The sequence below is a fragment of the Berghia stephanieae genome, chromosome 4 (assembly GCF_034508935.2).
Source record: "Berghia stephanieae isolate SIO BIC M18660-M18661 chromosome 4, UCSD_Bste_1.3, whole genome shotgun sequence".
NCBI lineage: Eukaryota > Metazoa > Mollusca > Gastropoda > Nudibranchia > Aeolidiidae > Berghia > Berghia stephanieae.
In genome coordinates, this window is record NC_088363.1 from 39,283,322 (window position 1) to 39,301,795 (window position 18,474).

The 18,474-nt window shown below is 32.9% G+C and overlaps 1 protein-coding gene across 6 annotated transcripts in view; it reads left to right on the forward strand.

Moving 5' to 3' along the window:
- Positions 1 to 18,474, forward strand: part of LOC144970541 (protein furry homolog-like) — an 87,414-nt gene that overhangs the window by 426 nt on the left and 68,514 nt on the right. For all 6 annotated transcript variants that reach the window (XM_078910281.1, XM_078910282.1, XM_078910283.1 and 3 more), the window contains exons 2-21: positions 312 to 493; positions 2,024 to 2,077; positions 2,674 to 2,807; positions 3,798 to 3,828; positions 4,520 to 4,570; positions 5,235 to 5,314; positions 6,376 to 6,465; positions 7,729 to 7,852; positions 8,233 to 8,370; positions 10,057 to 10,155; positions 10,603 to 10,760; positions 11,435 to 11,591; positions 12,672 to 12,752; positions 13,129 to 13,239; positions 13,664 to 13,857; positions 14,297 to 14,437; positions 15,830 to 15,897; positions 16,464 to 16,621; positions 16,979 to 17,131; positions 18,380 to 18,469. In XM_078910281.1, the coding sequence (XP_078766407.1) occupies positions 312 to 493; positions 2,024 to 2,077; positions 2,674 to 2,807; positions 3,798 to 3,828; positions 4,520 to 4,570; positions 5,235 to 5,314; positions 6,376 to 6,465; positions 7,729 to 7,852; positions 8,233 to 8,370; positions 10,057 to 10,155; positions 10,603 to 10,760; positions 11,435 to 11,591; positions 12,672 to 12,752; positions 13,129 to 13,239; positions 13,664 to 13,857; positions 14,297 to 14,437; positions 15,830 to 15,897; positions 16,464 to 16,621; positions 16,979 to 17,131; positions 18,380 to 18,469 (2,294 nt within the window). The remainder of the gene's footprint in view (positions 1 to 311; positions 494 to 2,023; positions 2,078 to 2,673; positions 2,808 to 3,797; positions 3,829 to 4,519; positions 4,571 to 5,234; positions 5,315 to 6,375; positions 6,466 to 7,728; positions 7,853 to 8,232; positions 8,371 to 10,056; positions 10,156 to 10,602; positions 10,761 to 11,434; positions 11,592 to 12,671; positions 12,753 to 13,128; positions 13,240 to 13,663; positions 13,858 to 14,296; positions 14,438 to 15,829; positions 15,898 to 16,463; positions 16,622 to 16,978; positions 17,132 to 18,379; positions 18,470 to 18,474) is intronic.

Genomic DNA, 18,474 nt, shown 5'->3' on the forward strand with positions numbered 1-18,474 from the left:
AAATGAAAATGAAGTTAAAGTAAGGTTCATTTTTAATTTCAATTTAAAGTTTAAAGATTGTCTCCGTAGAAAGACCAAGTTTGTGTGTGTAAGGCCCAATTAACTGTTTAATTGTGATATTTTGAAAGAATATACATTATTCATAAATAAATAGAAGAAATGTGAGATAAACTTGACCTCTGGAATTAAATCGGGTGGGAAATCTCTCTACTCTGCACCGTCAGTTTTACCTTGATGTCACTGGTTTTTGTACTTTGAGCTGTCTTTGTGCTTATATATTAACATCTATATTCTTGACACTGTCATCACAGATGCTGGTGAACCACAGATGTTGAAGTTTCCATGGAGACGAGAGTCAAGTCAGGACGCTTCCACTTCTACTTCACTTGTCAACAAAGATGCCAAAGCCGGGGAGTATATCCTTCAGAACCTTTTCTTGGAGTTTTGTCGTGTCTCAGAGAGAAGGATTGAGATGGTTTTGGCTGAACCATTGGTATGGTTTGGTATTCCCCACTTTAAAATTAAAATTAATAAGTTAATCATATATATTAGAAAATATCTTTGCTTATAGTTAACCTCTGAATCCATAGAAAACCCTTGAGTTGAAGTTTTGTGTTTTTCCTGGTTCTATAATATTAAACAGGCAGTTACAATTGCATGTGCTGCTATGTGGTCTTGTGGTATGACTCTTGCCTTCGGATATGAGGGTCCAGGGTTGGAGACCTGCTTTGTGCGGTGCATAGTTAGTAAAGTCCTTGGAAATGACTCTTCACTCACATTCTCTCACTACTCAGATGTAAAATGAGTACCTGGCCGTTAAAAGTATCGCCTAAAACAAGCGTCATGTCTCATCCTACATGTTGTTGTTTGCTGGGGACCCCTTGTAAAGCACATATAGATCATTTAATGGATATTGTGCCTTACAAATACTCTAGTTTTAGTTTTACTCTTTTCATTGAAGTAAATCATTCACAGAATATTGTTACCCAGAACCTATGCACCAATTATTGCAGGGTCGGCATTCAAACTGGTCTGCTCTCATATTATTCAAAGATCTGCTAATATTATAGCTATTAATATTAAGACATATTTAAGTTCTGATATAAATAGAGATTTGCAAAGGTTCAACATCATGTTTTATGAGTTACTTTCTGCAATAGTTATTTCTAATTTAGCATTTTTTCTGACCACATAGAATGTCACCACTGTGCTATAAATCTACTAAGATGTGCTTGAGTCAAGAGTGTCCATATTTTTTCACATAAATCATAAAAAAACTCACCCCAAACATCAGAGAAATTCTTTTTGCTCTAATTCAAGTTATATCTTTGAATATTAAAAAAAAAACAACTTAATTCTGAACTCATCATTGCAGAATTTGTCTTTTTATTTTTGTAATTACATAATTTTAGTGAGAAAAGAAATGAAATAAATCTAAAAGCAAGACAAGGAAATAAAAAGCAAATAAAGAAAATTAAAGACATAATTGGTGAAACATGTGTTGCATTTTAGGTGATATTCAGCTTATTTATTTGACCAATATAGCTGTTTAATGGTCCTCTTGTGACACATTTTTTACAGTTAAGTTGCCATTTATGCAATCTCTCTTTTAGAAGTAACTCTTCTTTTCATGATATATTATATGCAGTGAATCATTTTAATCTGTAAGTAATCCTAACTTCTTTGCAAACATTAAAAGTGTCGATATATCATTAGTTTCTGTTGATAAATGGATAGGTGACATTTTGATTCGACTGAACCATTTGTTGTTACATCTGCGACATGTGATACCTGAAGTCACCATTCACCTCAATATCACGATTGGCAACTGTCGTTAGGTAAACACATTGTGTTTGGACTTTATGTACCAATGAAATTGTTTGACAAATTTAAATTTGTCTTGAAGATTTGGAATTATTTAAGAAGCATTTTTGACTAATATACACTATGAAAGAAAAATGCAATAACCTTACATACTGAAAATTTCTTTATTAATGTTTGTTTTGTATTTATTTCATGACAGGAAAAGCCTTTGTCAAAGAGTTTACAAAGAGGAGAGGACGCACAATTTGATCAGGTAAGGATATAGCTATGAATTTATTGCAAGCCTTATAAACTTCAAAGTGTAGACATAACAAACTGCATATATGTTCAGAAAATGATCTGAAAAAGTGTGCATGAAATAGTGGCAGACAAAGCAAGGAAGAAAAATATAGGAAAAAAAGCATCCCTAGTCAAGGAAGACTAATTTTTTGGGATTAAAATTTTTTTTTTTCTTTCTTTCTTGCTTTGTCTAGCACGATGCTTTTTCTGGTCTTTATCTTACATCTAATTTGGTACTTGCATATGTTCACTTTGAAGGAAATGGAGACTTGATGAATTTGATATCAAATTATCAATTTTGGTAACAAACGTTTCTTGATCTGTCAGTTCTGTCATATTTTCAATTTGCCTGTGGCATTCTATACTTATAGGGTGTTTTAAAAAAAAAATTCACATCCAATTTTGACTTGTTGAAATTCGCAAATGCATTTTATTATTTTTATTATTATTATTATTATTATTATTATTATTATTATTATTATTATTATTATTATTATTATTATTATTATTATTATTATTATTATATTATTATTATTTTTGTTGATATTTAAAAAAAAATTGTCTCATCAGATTCTTGTTGCCTTGGGCAATGTTTCTGAACACTGTCTGCCCTCCATTCTAAAGACGTTATTTGCCTGGTATCAGCGACAGACCAAGGAAGATAGTCCTCTCTTGGATACTCGGCAACGACACAGGAGTAAAGGGTAATTGATCTTCTTGATTAAGCTTTTTTAAGAAAAAAAGCCACTAAAATTGAGCTTTAAAATTGAGGTTTTATATAGGGCAATATCCACTAAATGTGGGGTCCCTGGTCAACAGCAACATTTAACATGTAGGACGGGACATGCCACCTGTTAGGCGATATTACAATTTTTCGGACAAAGACAATGCTGTTAACGGCCTTGTACTCATTTTACACCTGAGTACGGTGTGAGAATGTGAGTAAAGAGTCTTCCAAGGACTCGACTATGCACTGAGCGAGGCTCGAATCCAGGACCTTCCGATCCGAAAGCAAGTGTCATACCACTAGACCACATAGCCGCACAATTCAAATACATTTACAATCCCTTTTCAGATATGGATTTGAATTTTGATGATAGCACGTTTTATGATAATAGGGATCTGCAATTAATTATATTATGCAATTCCACAAGAAACAAGTACTATATACGTTTGACTGACACATTTAATGAAGAAGGAGCCAATTGCACAGGGGGAGATTGCTGTCGGGATATACTTTTATAATCTATTCCCTATTGTCTTGTCCTATCTGAGGTGCCTTTGGAACAAGATTGTTGCATGTTTTATCCCATAGGATGTTGTCTTGTGTTCCATAGTCTTTTTCTTAGGTGCTTGATAACATTTATGTGTTACAAGGGCCTTTAAATCAAACTAATATATTAATTAAAAATTCAGGTCATAAGATTCAAGCTTAAAATTAATAATGATAATGATAATACTAAATAAAAAACAATAAAAAAAAACAAAAAAAAAAAAAAAACAATAATAATAATATAATAATAATAATAATAATAATAATATAATAATAATAATAATAATAATAATAATAATAATAATAATAATAATAATTCATTTCTTTTCTTTAATTTCTTTTGTGGTCAAATTACAATTTTTCAGAAAATCATAAGTGACATTTTTGACATTTCAAACCTATTTATTATTTTTACTTCCAGGAGCAAGGATTTCATCTGTGAAAGGAGAGATGTAAGTCTCATTGTGATTGTTTCTGATTTATATTATTCTTTCCGGGTTTGAGTGTACCGATGTATGATTGTAGGTGTGTTAGTGTGTATGCTAGTCTATATAGTCTGAGTGATTGTTAAGTGCCATAGAGCACTTGTCAGTGGATTAATGGACGCTATATGATTATATTATAATAATTATTAATATAATATATTTAATATAATAATAATAATAATAATAATAATAATAATAATAATAATAATAATAATAATAATAATAATAATAATAATAATAATTATAATAATAATAAAATAATTATAATTATATATAATATATTATTATATATTATTATTATATTATTATTATTATTATTATTATTATTATTATTATTATTATTATTATTATTATTATTATTATTATTATTATTATTATAATGCAAGGGAGAAAATAGCATAATAATTTATAATACTCATTAGATTATTTTTAAATTGAAAAAAAAAATATGCTTTCATGCTTAAAATGATGAAAGGTCTTTAAAGTCATTATTATTATAATTAATATCACTACTCTTCTCATTTTCTTGTTTTTTTATTTCTCGTTTTGTTGTTGTTGTTAGTGTAATTGCAGATGTTATTTTAAATAAAGAAACAATTTTAAATAGTTTTATTTAGTGACTTTTATTCCCATGTTAACATTTTTTTCTCCATTTCAGCTGGCCCTGGAGTTTGTCTATTGTCTGGTTTTAATTGAAGTCTTATCCAAGGTAAGTTTTGGAGTTTTACTGCTTGTGCAACTTTGTGGTTTAGTGGTATGACACTCGCTCCACTCAGAGTAACGCAAGATTAATCCTTGTAAAAGGCTCTTTACTCACATTTTCTCACAGCACTGAGGTGTAAAATGAGTACTTGTCTCTATCATTAAAAAAAAATAATTGTATTAACGCTTTACAGGAACCAGACATTTTGTCTTGTCCAACATGTTAAGTGTTGTTGGTGAGGGACCCCATGTAAATCTCTGTGAGCAGTTTAGTGGGTATTGCGCTGAATAAATGCACAAGATTTTTTAAACAATGATAATAGCTACCCTTGAACCCTATGTAATATAATTAATATTTATTATGATGATGTGCTTTTCCCCTTCTTAAAGATCACTGATTTGAGTACTTTAATTCATTGTTCAATGAAATGTTCCTGAATAGAAGTTTAAAAATTGCAAATGAAGAGTTATAAAATAGAAACTGAGGTATGGCAGACAAAACGTTGATAAGAATTTACACTAGATTATAAGGTTTTGTTGGTCTTAAAGCAAAGCTTTGCATATATATAACGTAGTTCATCAGAGCCATCAAGCGCGGTAAAACCCTTAAAAACAAACAAACCATCAGCATCTTGCATGTAATTTTCATAATTCTATATTTGTATTCCCAGCTCTCTTACCATCCAGGTCATGAAGACTTGGTGGGCCACATCATTGATCAGTGCTTCAGGCATTTCAAGTATAAGGATGGGTAAGGATTTTTTTTTTTTCACAGGCAAAAGTGAATTAGAGAAAATAAGATTGATAATAATTTAGTCTAATTCCTTCTGAGTGTCATATAGTTTTATCTGTTGATGTACTCTACTAAAATAATTTTTCAATACAGCTTGTCGGTACATACATTTTAATTTTTGGTAATCTGCATTAATAAACATTATAAATTTTTATTTACTTTTTATTTTACTTTAAAAAAAATGTTCCTATTTTGTTGGACCAATCATAAAGTTTATGTACTTGGCATTCGATGGATAGGTAACATGGATAGTTTTGCATCATAGTAGTGGGCCACTTTTCTTGAATAGGTTTGCAGGTCACTATTTTTGCTTGCTGCCCTTTAGATAGGACGCTTTTCTATCGTACACAATACTTAAAAGAGATGATCCAGCGTCAGCTGCATTGCAGCTTTGCAATAGGAGCTAAATTTCTTGTTCAAGGAATAGGGACCTCTGGATGTAAGAGTATTACCTTATCCACTCAGCCATCACATCTCCTTTAACCCCAATTTCTCATATTGTGGCACTCCACTGTGGCTAATACTGATGTTATTGTGATCTTTTCGTGTCAAGAAAGACCCTAAAGACAAATGTGAACCCCCTTCTCAAATCAGTAGTATGTCGGGGTTAATGGGACCCCTAAAGGTAAATTTAGAATTGAACTGGTAAGAAATACAAACTTTGATTGTTTTCCAAAGTAAGAAATTGGATTGTCCCTCCCCAAGTTTCATATTTGCGTCTATAAACTCAAGTTTCATGCACCTCATTCATCCCGACAAAAAATACTGCTCTGAGACAGTGGGTCACAAATTTACTCTTGGGATGAAAAAAGGAAATTTAAAGTTTATTGCATCATTCATTGGAAAGAAGTTCAAGGACCATAAGTGTTGATATGAATAGGGGCTGAGAATAAATCGAGATGGTGTCAAAGGAAAATTGTGAGTATTCAGGCCTAATCTATATTCCAAGGGCTAATTAATTCTTTAAGCATAGCTACAACTGAAATAAATTTTTGAGGCAAATGATTTTCTCCTTTCAGTCTACAGTCCAGTAACAATCCAAATGCCAGTAATATAAATACTGTCGCAGACTTGTATGCTGAGGTTGTCGGAGTACTGGCGAGTGCGAGGTATGTGATTGATGTATATTTTGAAACCTATCTATTTCTTTCTTTTTATTTTTGGTTTTGTTTTATAAGATCATACCACATTGTAATCAAATTTTTGTTCATTTATTCAGTGGATATGGGGAAGACTCAAATTTCTAGCTTAAAACTTTGCTATCAGCCAGTAGAATGAATCATAGTTCTGTTCCTATTCTAATGAAGAAGATTTGATTTAAAATCTCATTCCATCATTTGATTGGAATTTTGCTGGGCATCAGCAGATTTTGATTGACATTTTGCTTTCTTCCTTCCCTTTTATTGATATAATAAATAATAATATTTTGAGGAAAGACAATCAGTCTTGTTTATCATTTTTTCACAGCAGTGCTTAGCGTCTTTCTAGATTAGTTAATTTGAAATTTCATTCCTTTTATTTTTGCAAGTTTATTTTATAAATCATCTGGATATAATGGCTATCAATTTAGATTAGAAAGATTCGTATATATCTTTCAGGCAGTTTGTGTTAATATTTTTTCAGCGCTCTGCTTTGTGTATCACTCTAGAGTAACTAGATAGAAGAGTTTTGTTCCTATTTCTATTCAATTTTTATTCCATCAATCATCTGAATTTAATGACTGTCATTTTGGATAGAGTTAATTATTCATATTTTTCAGGCAGTTTACCTTGATCATTTTTTCATTCACTACTTTTTGTCACTCTAGAGGAACTAGAAAGAGCAATTTTATAAACTTTTCAACTTTATTTTTAAAATCATCTGGTTATAATGGCTATCAATTTGGGTACAGAGATTTGTAGATTTGTATTTTTAAGGCAATTTATGTTGGAAAATTTTTCATCGTACTATTCTGTTTCACTCTGAGGTATTTTAGCTTTTTTTCTTTTTATTTAATTTTATTGTAATGATCATCTGAACATAATTAATGTCTGTCATTTTGGATGGGAAGTCAATATTCATATTTTTTCAGGCAGTTTACATTAATTATATTTTCATTGCATTGCTTTGTGTCACTCTAGATTAGCGATTTTATTTTATCAATCACCTGATTATAGATGGAATGAAATTGACGTCACTCAGCTCTTTGTTATTGTTTTTAACCAGCCATTTTTATGAGTGGTTCTCATTAAATTGTATAAATCAGACCATAAATATTTAAGGTTACATATAGTTTTGTGTGTTGTTACTGTATATATTGCTGGCGGATGTTTTGAGTATTTTAGCTAAGCGCATAGCACCACTAATGGTTATAATTTTTGGATAAATTTTAGATTCTTCCTTGTACGCAAGAAATTTATGAGTGAACTGAGGGAGTTAAAGCTGAGAGACCAGACGCCATACACTGCCCAGAGTATCATCAGCTTACTCATGGGACTCAAGTTCTTTAGGGTTAAGGTGAGTTATAATTGATAAATTTACATATTGGGCCATGTTTTGAAATGCTGTCTGTATACGATCCATTATCTCTTTGGAAAATGATAATTGTAGATTTTTTAGAATATCAGCAGTGTTTAATTGTAATTAAAAGTCAAACTTGTCCATAATGACTAAGAAAAGTAAAGTGTTTGTTAAATGCAGAAAGCAGTCAATAAAATGATTTAAAAAACTAACAATTATGCAAGATGGTCACAGATTAGTGTATTGTTTTTATCGTCATCATCATCATCATCATCATCATCATCATCATCATCATCATCATCATCATCATCATCATCATCATCATCATCATCATCATCATCATCATCATCTAGACAATCTCACATCTTTTCCACCAGATGCACCCCATAGAGGATTTTGAGGTGTGTGTCCATTTGCTGTTGGACCTTAGTCAATATTTCTTGGAGGTGAAGGATAGAGACATAAAGCATGCTCTGGCTGGGCTGTTTGTGGAGATTCTGTTACCAGTGGCCGCTGTGAGTAAATCTTTAATGTGTCACTTTTGACTCTTGACGGAATTAATGGTTTATTACAAAAGAAATTTTATGAATTCAAATAAATGACAATGCCCTTTAGAATTCTCTATTTATACTTCCATAAGGAATTAAATGCCTTTTTGTGTACATTGCAAGTTTATTGTTAATCGTCCTTTGTTTTATAGTAACATTCTTACAATATCTGTCACTACTGATGCCAGATAAAGAACTGAACAAGTGTGTTTGAAAGGTGACAGACAAAGCAAGAAAGAAAAATAAAAGAAAAAAACCATCCCAAAAAACGGTAATTTTTTTTTATTGGGATGGTTTTTTTTCTTGTATTTTTCTTTCTTGCTTTGTCTGGCACCTTTCATACACACTTGTTCAGTTCTTTATCTTACATCGGTGCCAGCTCCTTAATTTCTTAATTTGATGCTAGATACTTGGTCATACCTGAGTTTAGTGCCTTACCCAAGGGCACCATGCTGGGGCCAGACTTTTTTGATCATTGCCATGTATCATGTCTTGAGCCACACTCAACATCATTTTGTTTTGATATAAGATGAGCCAGTGAGTGGATTAAGATGTGATTTATGGTTTGAAAAAAAAAAAAAAAAAGCAACTTCATGGTTTAAATATGAAGACCCTTTCCTCTTTGTTTATCGACTTAAATTATTCAATACTATTGATGCAGACATTAATCCTTATACAGATGTTTTTTTTTCAAAGGCCCAATTGCCATTTCATAGATATTTAAAAAATTAAACGATGTAAAAACATGTATATGTTGTTTGTACGGCTATGTAGTCTTGTGGTATGACACTCGCTTTCGGATTGGAAGGTCCTGGATTCGAGCCTTATCAGCGCATAGTTGAGTCCTTGGAAAAGGCTCTTTACTCACATTCTCTCACCGTAGTCTGGTGTAAAATGAGTACCTGGCCGTTAACAGCGTTGTCTTTGTCTGAAAAAAATTGTAATATCGTCTAACAGGTGTCATGTCACGTCCTACTTGTTAAGTGTTGCGGTTGGTCAGGGACCTTTTGTAAAGTGCTTTGAGCATGTTTATCAGATATTGTGCTATATAAAGGCTGAAGTATATGAATGAGAGAAGCCACTTTAAAGATATAAGATTTAAAAGAAGGAATTACAATTTTACGAAATTACAATTTGATTGTAATTGATTACTTACTTGCTTATTTGGGCCTTTCACTACTCAGAAGCATAGGCCCATCAACGATGCTCCTTCATTGGACATGATTCTGGGCTGCTCTCTCCACTTCCTTCCATGTTGTCCTCTTCTCCTTGAGTTCAGCCTCTCTGTTCCGCCCTTTACTGTTACTTGGATTGAAATTGATTGCAGTCTTTAAAAGATTTGATAGTTTTGAAAGAAAAGAAGACAAGGTATGAGTAACAACTTATTCCAGTAGACTGTATTGAACAACAGCAAAAGGCTCCCTTTCATTTGCCTTTGCTGTAGCCTTGTTCATTCCAGTAGACCTTATTGAACAACAAAGGCTCCTTTTCATTTGCCTTTGCTGTAGCCTTGTTCATTCCAGTAGACCTTATTGAACAACAACAAAGGCTCGTTTTCATTTGCCTTTGCTGTAGCCTTGTTCAAGTTACTGTGCATCACAATTACCATCTTTCATTATATAATACATATTTTATGTACTATTTTCTTACCAGACTGTGAAAAATGAAGTTAACATCCCGGTGCTTAAAAAGCTTGCAGAAGACCTATATTCTGTCACTGTAGACATGGCAACCAAAAGGAAACATACACTGGTTTGTAGATGATGGATAACTCTTTTGTTAGCTTATTTTCCATTTGATATGTGCAAAGCGTGATTACACTTATGATTACCGCCTATCTCTAAATATTTTATTTATTGCTGTTTATGATTGAATGATTTAACAAATAGTTGAAATGTGCCACATAGCCAAAATCAAAATAACTCCAAAGTATATGAAAAGTTGATAAAGACTTGGTTTTCACTTGTTACGGTTTTACTTAGTGTTCTGTGGCTTGTGACAAAAGTCAGCTTTGATGTTTTAGGTAAGAAAAAGACTAAAGAATACAAAACAAACTAAACAGTTATTTTTTAAAATGGTACAAAGACTCATCTCATGAATTTAAACAAATTATTCACAAAATAAGGGTTTTGGGAGTTGACGGAGAGCCTCAATCTCATTTTCCTACCCCAATACAAATATGTTTACTTATGTCCCCAGCACCTTTACCCACTGGTGACGTGCCTCCTGTGTGTCAGCCAGAAACAGTTCTTTTTGAACAACTGGCATTGTTTCTTATCCATGTGCCTGTCACAACTCAAGAATAGAGATCCCAAAATGTCACGTGTGGCTCTAGAATCTCTGTACCGACTGCTGTGGTAAGATGTTTACCATTTTCTGGACATTCAACAGCTTTTCTGTGTCTAATTGAAATCCCCAAAGGACTGATATTGCTAGGAAATCGTCATAGACGAAGTAGGCTCACTTGTCTTTTCTTTGCACCATATGATATGACTCAAAGTGAATATTAAGCTGCAAGAAGATGTACTGTACCAATAAAAAAGGTTCAAAATGTTTAACATGGAACACTTTCAGCTTTAAATCACTTCAGCCAACGGGGAACAGGTATCTAAATGTCCAATCTGGACAATTGATTACCTACAACTATCGTTTGTCTGGACTGAATGCATATATAGACCTTTTCTCGGGTCTATGAGGATTTTACGTACAGTATTAAATTTTTAATTGTTTTTGTAATTGGCTGAAGAAGGGTTTTGAGCCTGAAATGTACCATGGTCAATTTTTGTCCTCTTTTTTTTTTTTTTTTTAAAGCTGTTATATTCATCTTTGTGTTCAATATGTCCCAAACAAATTACTTTTGATCTATTCTGATGCTATTCTCATTGTCTGCCCAATCTACTCAATTTCTTTCATCAAGCTTTTTGTGACACATTACATTCTCTGTGGTCATGTGCAGTCATGTAACATGTTGATCAGAATGAAAAATGATTATGTTTGAATTCACTATATGTCACTTTATGTCTTCCTTCAGGGTGTACATGGTGCGCATCAAGTGTGAGAGTAATACAGCAACCTTGAGTCGACTCCAAAGTATTGTCAACAGCCTGTTTCCCAAGGGGTCCAAGATTGTTACACCCAAAGACACCCCTCTCAACATTTTTGTCAAAATTATACAGTTCATTGCTAAGGTACAAAATAATACGTATATGTAACATTGACATAATTTCAAAGACTTAGTATGAATAAAAAAAACTTATACAAAGTGTGCCTCTCACACTGCCTTTGTTACCAGTGTTAGTGCAGCTATGTGGTCTTTCTTTCTTCTCTTAATTTTCAAACCACCTCTAATGTATAGTCGCAAATGTAGGCGTCTTGATGTTTTACATTTCAGGATGTTATTTGAGTGCTATAGTAGTGAATTAGCCTGTCTCTAAACTGTACTGTGGTGATTGAATTCACAATAATAGGTGGTAGGTTTTTCCACATGCATATAGAAGAGAGGAAGAATGACTGTTCATGGCTTTGTATTCGGGAGTGCGGTGCTGTGAATCTTAGATCGTCTCCCCTTGTTCTTGATCTTGTTGCTGGACTAAGCTTGTTCGGTCTTGTGGTATGACACTCGCTTTCGGATCGAAAGATCCTGAGTTCGAGCCTCGCTTGGTGCATAGTTGAGTCCTCGGAAAAGGCTCTTTACTTATATTCTCTCACTGTACTCAGGTGTAAAATGAGTACCCGGCTGTTAACGCCGTTGTCTCTGTCTGAAAAAATTGTAATATCGCTTAACAGGCGTCATGTCCCGTCCTAAATGTTAAGTGTTGCTGTTGGCCAGGGACTCCTTATAAAGCGCTCTGAGCATGCTTAGTGGATATTGCGTTCTATAAAAAAGCTGAATATTGCTTTGAGTGTAATTCGAATAAAACTGACATCTGTGAGAGAAATTTTACCACAGTTACATGCATATATCATAGACTGAATCTGACCACTTTTTTAATAACAAAACTTTCCATTCTTATAATTAAAAAAATAATTTAAAAAATTTAAGATAAAATTTCAGTCTATCCTTGATGACGAAATTATCATAAGAAACATAAGATAAAGTGTGCCAATGTTTTATAGTTTCAATTGTTTCTTAGATTACAGCTTTTAACGATCAGAAATTTGACTAGAAACTAGTTTTATCATATGACAAAAATTAATATCTTAACTTTTCATTGACTTAGTTGCATCCATAATTAAATTATGATATGATTAAAATCATCCTTTTTCAGGAGCGTCTTGACTTTGCTGTAAAGGACATCATCTTTGATTTGCTTTGTGTGGGAAGGAACAATAAAATGCTCACTCCAGAGGTTTGTCTCCCTTCATTCCACAATTTTACAAAAATGTACTACCCCAAAACCTTTCCTCATTGTCATGCTCAAACGTTTTGGGTAGATTTCTGATTTCTGCATTATTTTCCAATGGTGTCTGGAGTTTGTTATTGATCTGAAATTATCTTTATCTTACAGTTGTAACATTAAGAAAGAAATGCCACTTAGGGAAAACAACTTCAGTTTTTTTTCTGTTTGTATTGTGAAATAAAACTGACATTTTAAAAATGTACAAAATGAAGATATCTCAAAAGGACATCTATAAAAAAAGTCTAAAGCAAAAGGTAAATGAGAATATAGCTTTTAACGTTTATATTTTTGATGATCATGCAATACTTTATTTTCCCAACACCAGAGGATGAGTATAGGTCTTAGAGCATTCCTGGTCATTGCTGACAGTCTACAACAAAAGGATGGAGATCCTCCCATGCCCCAGTCTACAGCATCTTTGCCCTCTGGCAGCACCGTAAGTAATTGGTAGATTATGTGATGTCTAAACTTATGATGAAAATAGTTAAATGATAAATTTGGTTGACATTGATTTTGGACTCATGCTATTTATACTATGCAACTATCCGTGTTAATTAACACTTACACAAAAAAGAATGAGGGCCTGTACCAATTCCCTGTGAGATCTTTGATGGGATAATTGTATAGATTATTTGGAAATAAAGAAAGATTTAACACTATCAGGGATTCTAAATGACTTAAAATGTCTTAAATAACTTGAAATGTCTTGGTCTGAGTTGAGATGGAGGATGGGTTCTATCATTGATGACGCATCACTCCATTTTTTGTGTGACCTTTGTGGTTGAACTGTGAGATTGTGAGGCTTGTAGTCCAATATCACTTAATTTCATTGCAAACTATTGGTATATTGTGCAACACAGGTGAGGGTAAAGAAGACATTCCTTAACAAGATGTTGTCGGACACTACAGCCAAGTCAATTGGTCTCCATGCTTACTATCCTTACATCTTAAAGACCTTTGACTCTATCCTGAGGTCATTGGATCTACAAGTTGGACGATCACTTCTTGTCACCAAAAGTGAAAATTCCAACAAGGAGCCAGAGGAAATGATAACGTAAGTCAAGATTATATTTGATTTGTACATGGTCTGATTTACTTGTCTCTAGACTTTTTCTTCCAACTAGATATATATCTTCCCTTCTATCCGTCTTCATTTTATGCATGATGTAAAACTTAAAAGAAGTGAAGAGTGGCTTTGTAATATCACCATTATCTATTATATAACTATACATCATGAAAAAGTGTGAAAAACATGTGTTAAGTACTAGATTTTGAATATGAATGTGTGTAACATACTATATAATTAATTCACTAAAATAAGTTAAGCTGGAAATAAAGGTTATTAATTTATTGCATCGTGACCCAGAAAGTATTTTTTTTTCAAAACAGCTTGACCAAAGACCAAAAAAAAAGAAAAAAAAAAGAAAGAAGAATCTAGATGATAACATTCTCAAGAAGTCAAAAATGTATCAATGATTTTGTATTCCTGACAGAGGTGACCGTAAACCCAAGTTGGACTTATTCCGTACTTGTATAGCTGCTATTCCACGTTTGATTCCTGATGGGATGTCACCACAAGAATTAGTGGAACTCATAACCAGACTGACTGTACATGTGGATGAAGAGCTGAAAGGGTAAGTGTAACGTACAGGACTTGGACGTTATAATTGTACATTATTATGTTGACCTTTATTGAGTATTGTGCTATACCAGCAGGACTGTGCTGTCATTTGCATCAGACATAAACATTATATGTTGCCACGATATGATTATTTTGTAACCAATTTTACAAATAAGTCAGTTTATGTAATCTGACAACCTTTACAGAATATGATTGGGAATGGTGGGGAAATCTTTAATTATTATCTGTCTATTGTCATAGTCAGAATTATAGATATTGGTTTCATTCAGACTTTGATAAGTGTAAGATTAAATTATGATTTATGGTGTTTATCATGTAATTTTATTTTGAAGTTTTATGTTAATGATTGGTTTCATTTTTTTTTTTACCAGCTTATCGATTTTGTATTATTGTCTTAAGTAAACCCAAGTTCATGTTGGTGCTTGATATAAACTTCCAAACATTTTTGTCTTTTGTTTTGTGATAGCTTTCTGCATTTTGTGTAAAACTTGAAAGATTCTTCTACCGTAATTTGGATTTGCAACCTGAGATATAATATTACGATTGACATACTATCCAATCACTCTGAATAACACGGTACTCTATTTGCGGTTCAAGTGTAAAAATTTGTTTGGTCGATTTGCATCACTGCTTGCAAATATTATGTCAGTCTATTTTCAGCATGACTTCAAATAACAGTAACCTATTTTGCATACTTATTAATTAGTAACTATTAAGTAATGATTATTTATTAAGTTCTGTTGAGAAATTCATAGGTCAATAGAATTTGAGACCTGTCTTATGAAGACTTTATCACAATGACTATGTCTATGTCATTTCGCTTAATGCTGTGTTATCTTTAACCTTTTTTTTTTGGTAAATAGGATTTTTACTTGAGAGGGTAGCTGTTTAAAAAAACAAACCCAGAGACACCCCCCCCCCCCCCCACAAAAAAAAAAGAGAAAAAAGAGCAACAACCCCCCACAAGAAAAACCTTTGAAGACGACTGTACTGTAATGTTAGAATTGATGGTAAAAATGACAATTAGAAATAAAAAGTTTTACTTCTCATCACAAACTTATTTGTCAAATGTTGTATATTGAGGGTGTCGGACTCTAACCGTATGTGCGAGATAGGTGATTTTGAGAAAAAATTTTTTAAGCAGGATGGCTTCTACAATAACACTTGTCATATGTGTTTAGATGACATGGATTGCGCTTAGTCACTGATGGTCGCATGGATAGGGGAGGGGTTGGGCTTTGATATAAGCTAAAAAAAAATAAAAAATTACCCACTTGGTGTTTCTACAGTTAGAGTCAAACGCCCTTGATATGTATATCATTAATTATTAAATTTTTCTATTGATGGTGAAACATTTGACCCACTGAACTTTTTTCCCCCCCAGACTTGCCATTCAAGCTCTACAGAACTTGATGTCTGAATCTCCTTTATGGAGGGAGCATGTAATACACGGTATGTCTCAAGTTATACCAATTTCCACATTTTCTGTCCAATTTATTCTGTTATATGTCAATTCAAGCAGCTTCTTTGTGGCTTGTGATATGCTTGTTTTTTTGTTTTTTTAAAAAAAAATCTGATTTTATATCTGTTGTGTTTCTGTTTCTTTGCTTCTACAGATAACACCATTATGTGAAGAATGACATATTTGTTAAATGCTTTTGCAATTATTCTGAGCTACTGTTCATGATGGGGGGCTCTGATTGCTCAGTTGGTAGAGCACTCGCTTCACACGCAAAGGGACCAAGATCGAGATTTATCGGACCCCCCTGTCCACCCAGCAGCGAATGGGTAGCTGAGTCTGTTAGATTTGGCGGAAAGTTCTTTGCGATAGATCCAAAGGTAGCAAGCAATTGCTATTGTCTGTTTCACGCTATAGAAACTACTACTCTTCATGATGCCAATACTATTTTCTTCAGTCAAAGCATTCTGATTCAATTCAGTGTATTAAAGGGTTGAATAGCAAACAATTTGGATCTCTCATGCTAACAGTTGCACCTTTTCTATTGCGGTACTCCTAGGTTTTGTTCAGTTCATCCTAAAGGATGTCAGCGACACCAAGCCAGCCCTTTTGGACAGTTCTCTGAGACTTCTGTCACAACTATTGGTACACTGGAAGTCCAACATTTCCTCCACTGCCAGCACCCAGCAGGCTTCATTGGCACCTCCACTCGGCAAGGTAAAGTTTTAAAGATATATATTTACCAGTCAAAATCAGTTATTTTTACTAATAGTAATGCTCTTGACAGAAGTCTTGTCATCTATATTAACCTCTCCATCGGCTCTAATATTTCCATTTTCATAATTGAGAAGGTTCTATCACAACCACACAACCAACACCAAGAGCAACGACTCTAACAACAACAAGAACAAAAACAACAACAACAGCAACAACATCTGTAAACAATGATATTTCATCTCCTCCAGAAATTAAGATTTATTTAGTTTTCTAAATAAATGGCAAGATGTACGATGTTTGTTTTGTTTTTGACTTATCATTGCAATGTTATTTCTGCTGTTTTGTGACCTTACCCAGGATGGCATATCACCACACAACATGGAGGTCCTCAATGAGGTGGAAGGATTGTGTCTAGTCATGATGTGTAGCTGCCGAGTGGTCACCCGAAAATTGGCCATTCACCTGCTCAAGGAGGTCAGAAATATCTTCAACATGTACCCAGAATCTCAGGTAGCTTGATTTACTATTGTTTTTTTCCCATTCGCTTGTTTATCATAATTAAATTTTTGGAAAAATAAATTTTCCAACCCTACAAAAATCACAAACTAGTTATCTAGTTACGATAAAGGAGCTAGTGATTGACTTTAGGAGAGTGAAGGAACCGATAGAACCGTTAAAATTAAAGGACCAATTCGTCCAGCGAGTTCCTCACTACAAATACCTTGGTGTAACGATTGATGACAGGCTCAAGTGGGATGAACACTTGAAAATAATTAGGCATAAGATGTGCAGACGTACATATTTTTTATCAAAACTCTCTCAGTTTAGAATAGATAAAACCCTCTGCACATTATTTTATAGAGCAGTAATCGAAAGTGTTTTGTCATTTTGTATAACAGCTTGGGGAGGCAATTGCTTAGCAGTGGAAAGGAACAAAATAAATTCAAATATTAAAAAATCCATTAAACGCTATATAAATGATGTTGACGATGTAGATCTTTTATACGAGAAATTTTGTATAAATAAAATAACTAAAATATTAAATGACCAGTATCATCCACTAAGACCATCAATTATTATGTCAGAAAGAAGTGGTCGCCCTTTCTCTATTTCAACGAAAACAGAGAGACACCGAAAATCTTTTCTGCCGTCCAGTATTAGGCTTTATAACAACAAGCAATAATCATTTTATATAATTATTTCTCATTTTTACTTTTTAAAAATATAAATATTAATTTATTAATTTATTTGTTTTGCAATCTTTTCAATTTTCAATTTATAGTGACAGTTTTAACTATTTTACAGTGTTGAAATTATTCATATTATAAAGCGCAGCTCTGGTTATAGAGCTGCTCCTTTTTTATATATATACATCCTATTTCCATTGTATTTTTATCTTATGTGTAAATTATAACACGTCTGTACAAAAAATTTCCTTTTTGGGATGCAATAAAGTATTATTATTATTATTATTATTATTATTATTGAATAGATTTGCAATTGTGAATTGCATTGGTGTGAGGCAGAAATGGTTCTTTCCTTAATTTTCTCAGTTTTATGTTTGAAAACATAAGAGGACAATTAAAATTCACTGAAATATGATTTTTATCATAATATAGTTAAAATATATATAATGAATGCTTTTAGTCCCTTATCATCTCAGTTTGAGTGACTAATAGGTTTTCAGTAATAAACTGTCAAAAAACACCTTTAATGTATAAGTTGTATATCAACATTTTCCCCCCTCTATGCTTTCAGTTTGCTGGGTCAAGTCTGCTGGAGGTGATTGACAAAGCTTGCCCCACAGTCATAGAGAAACTGATGCCACTGTTACCTTCCTCAGAAAAGGTTAG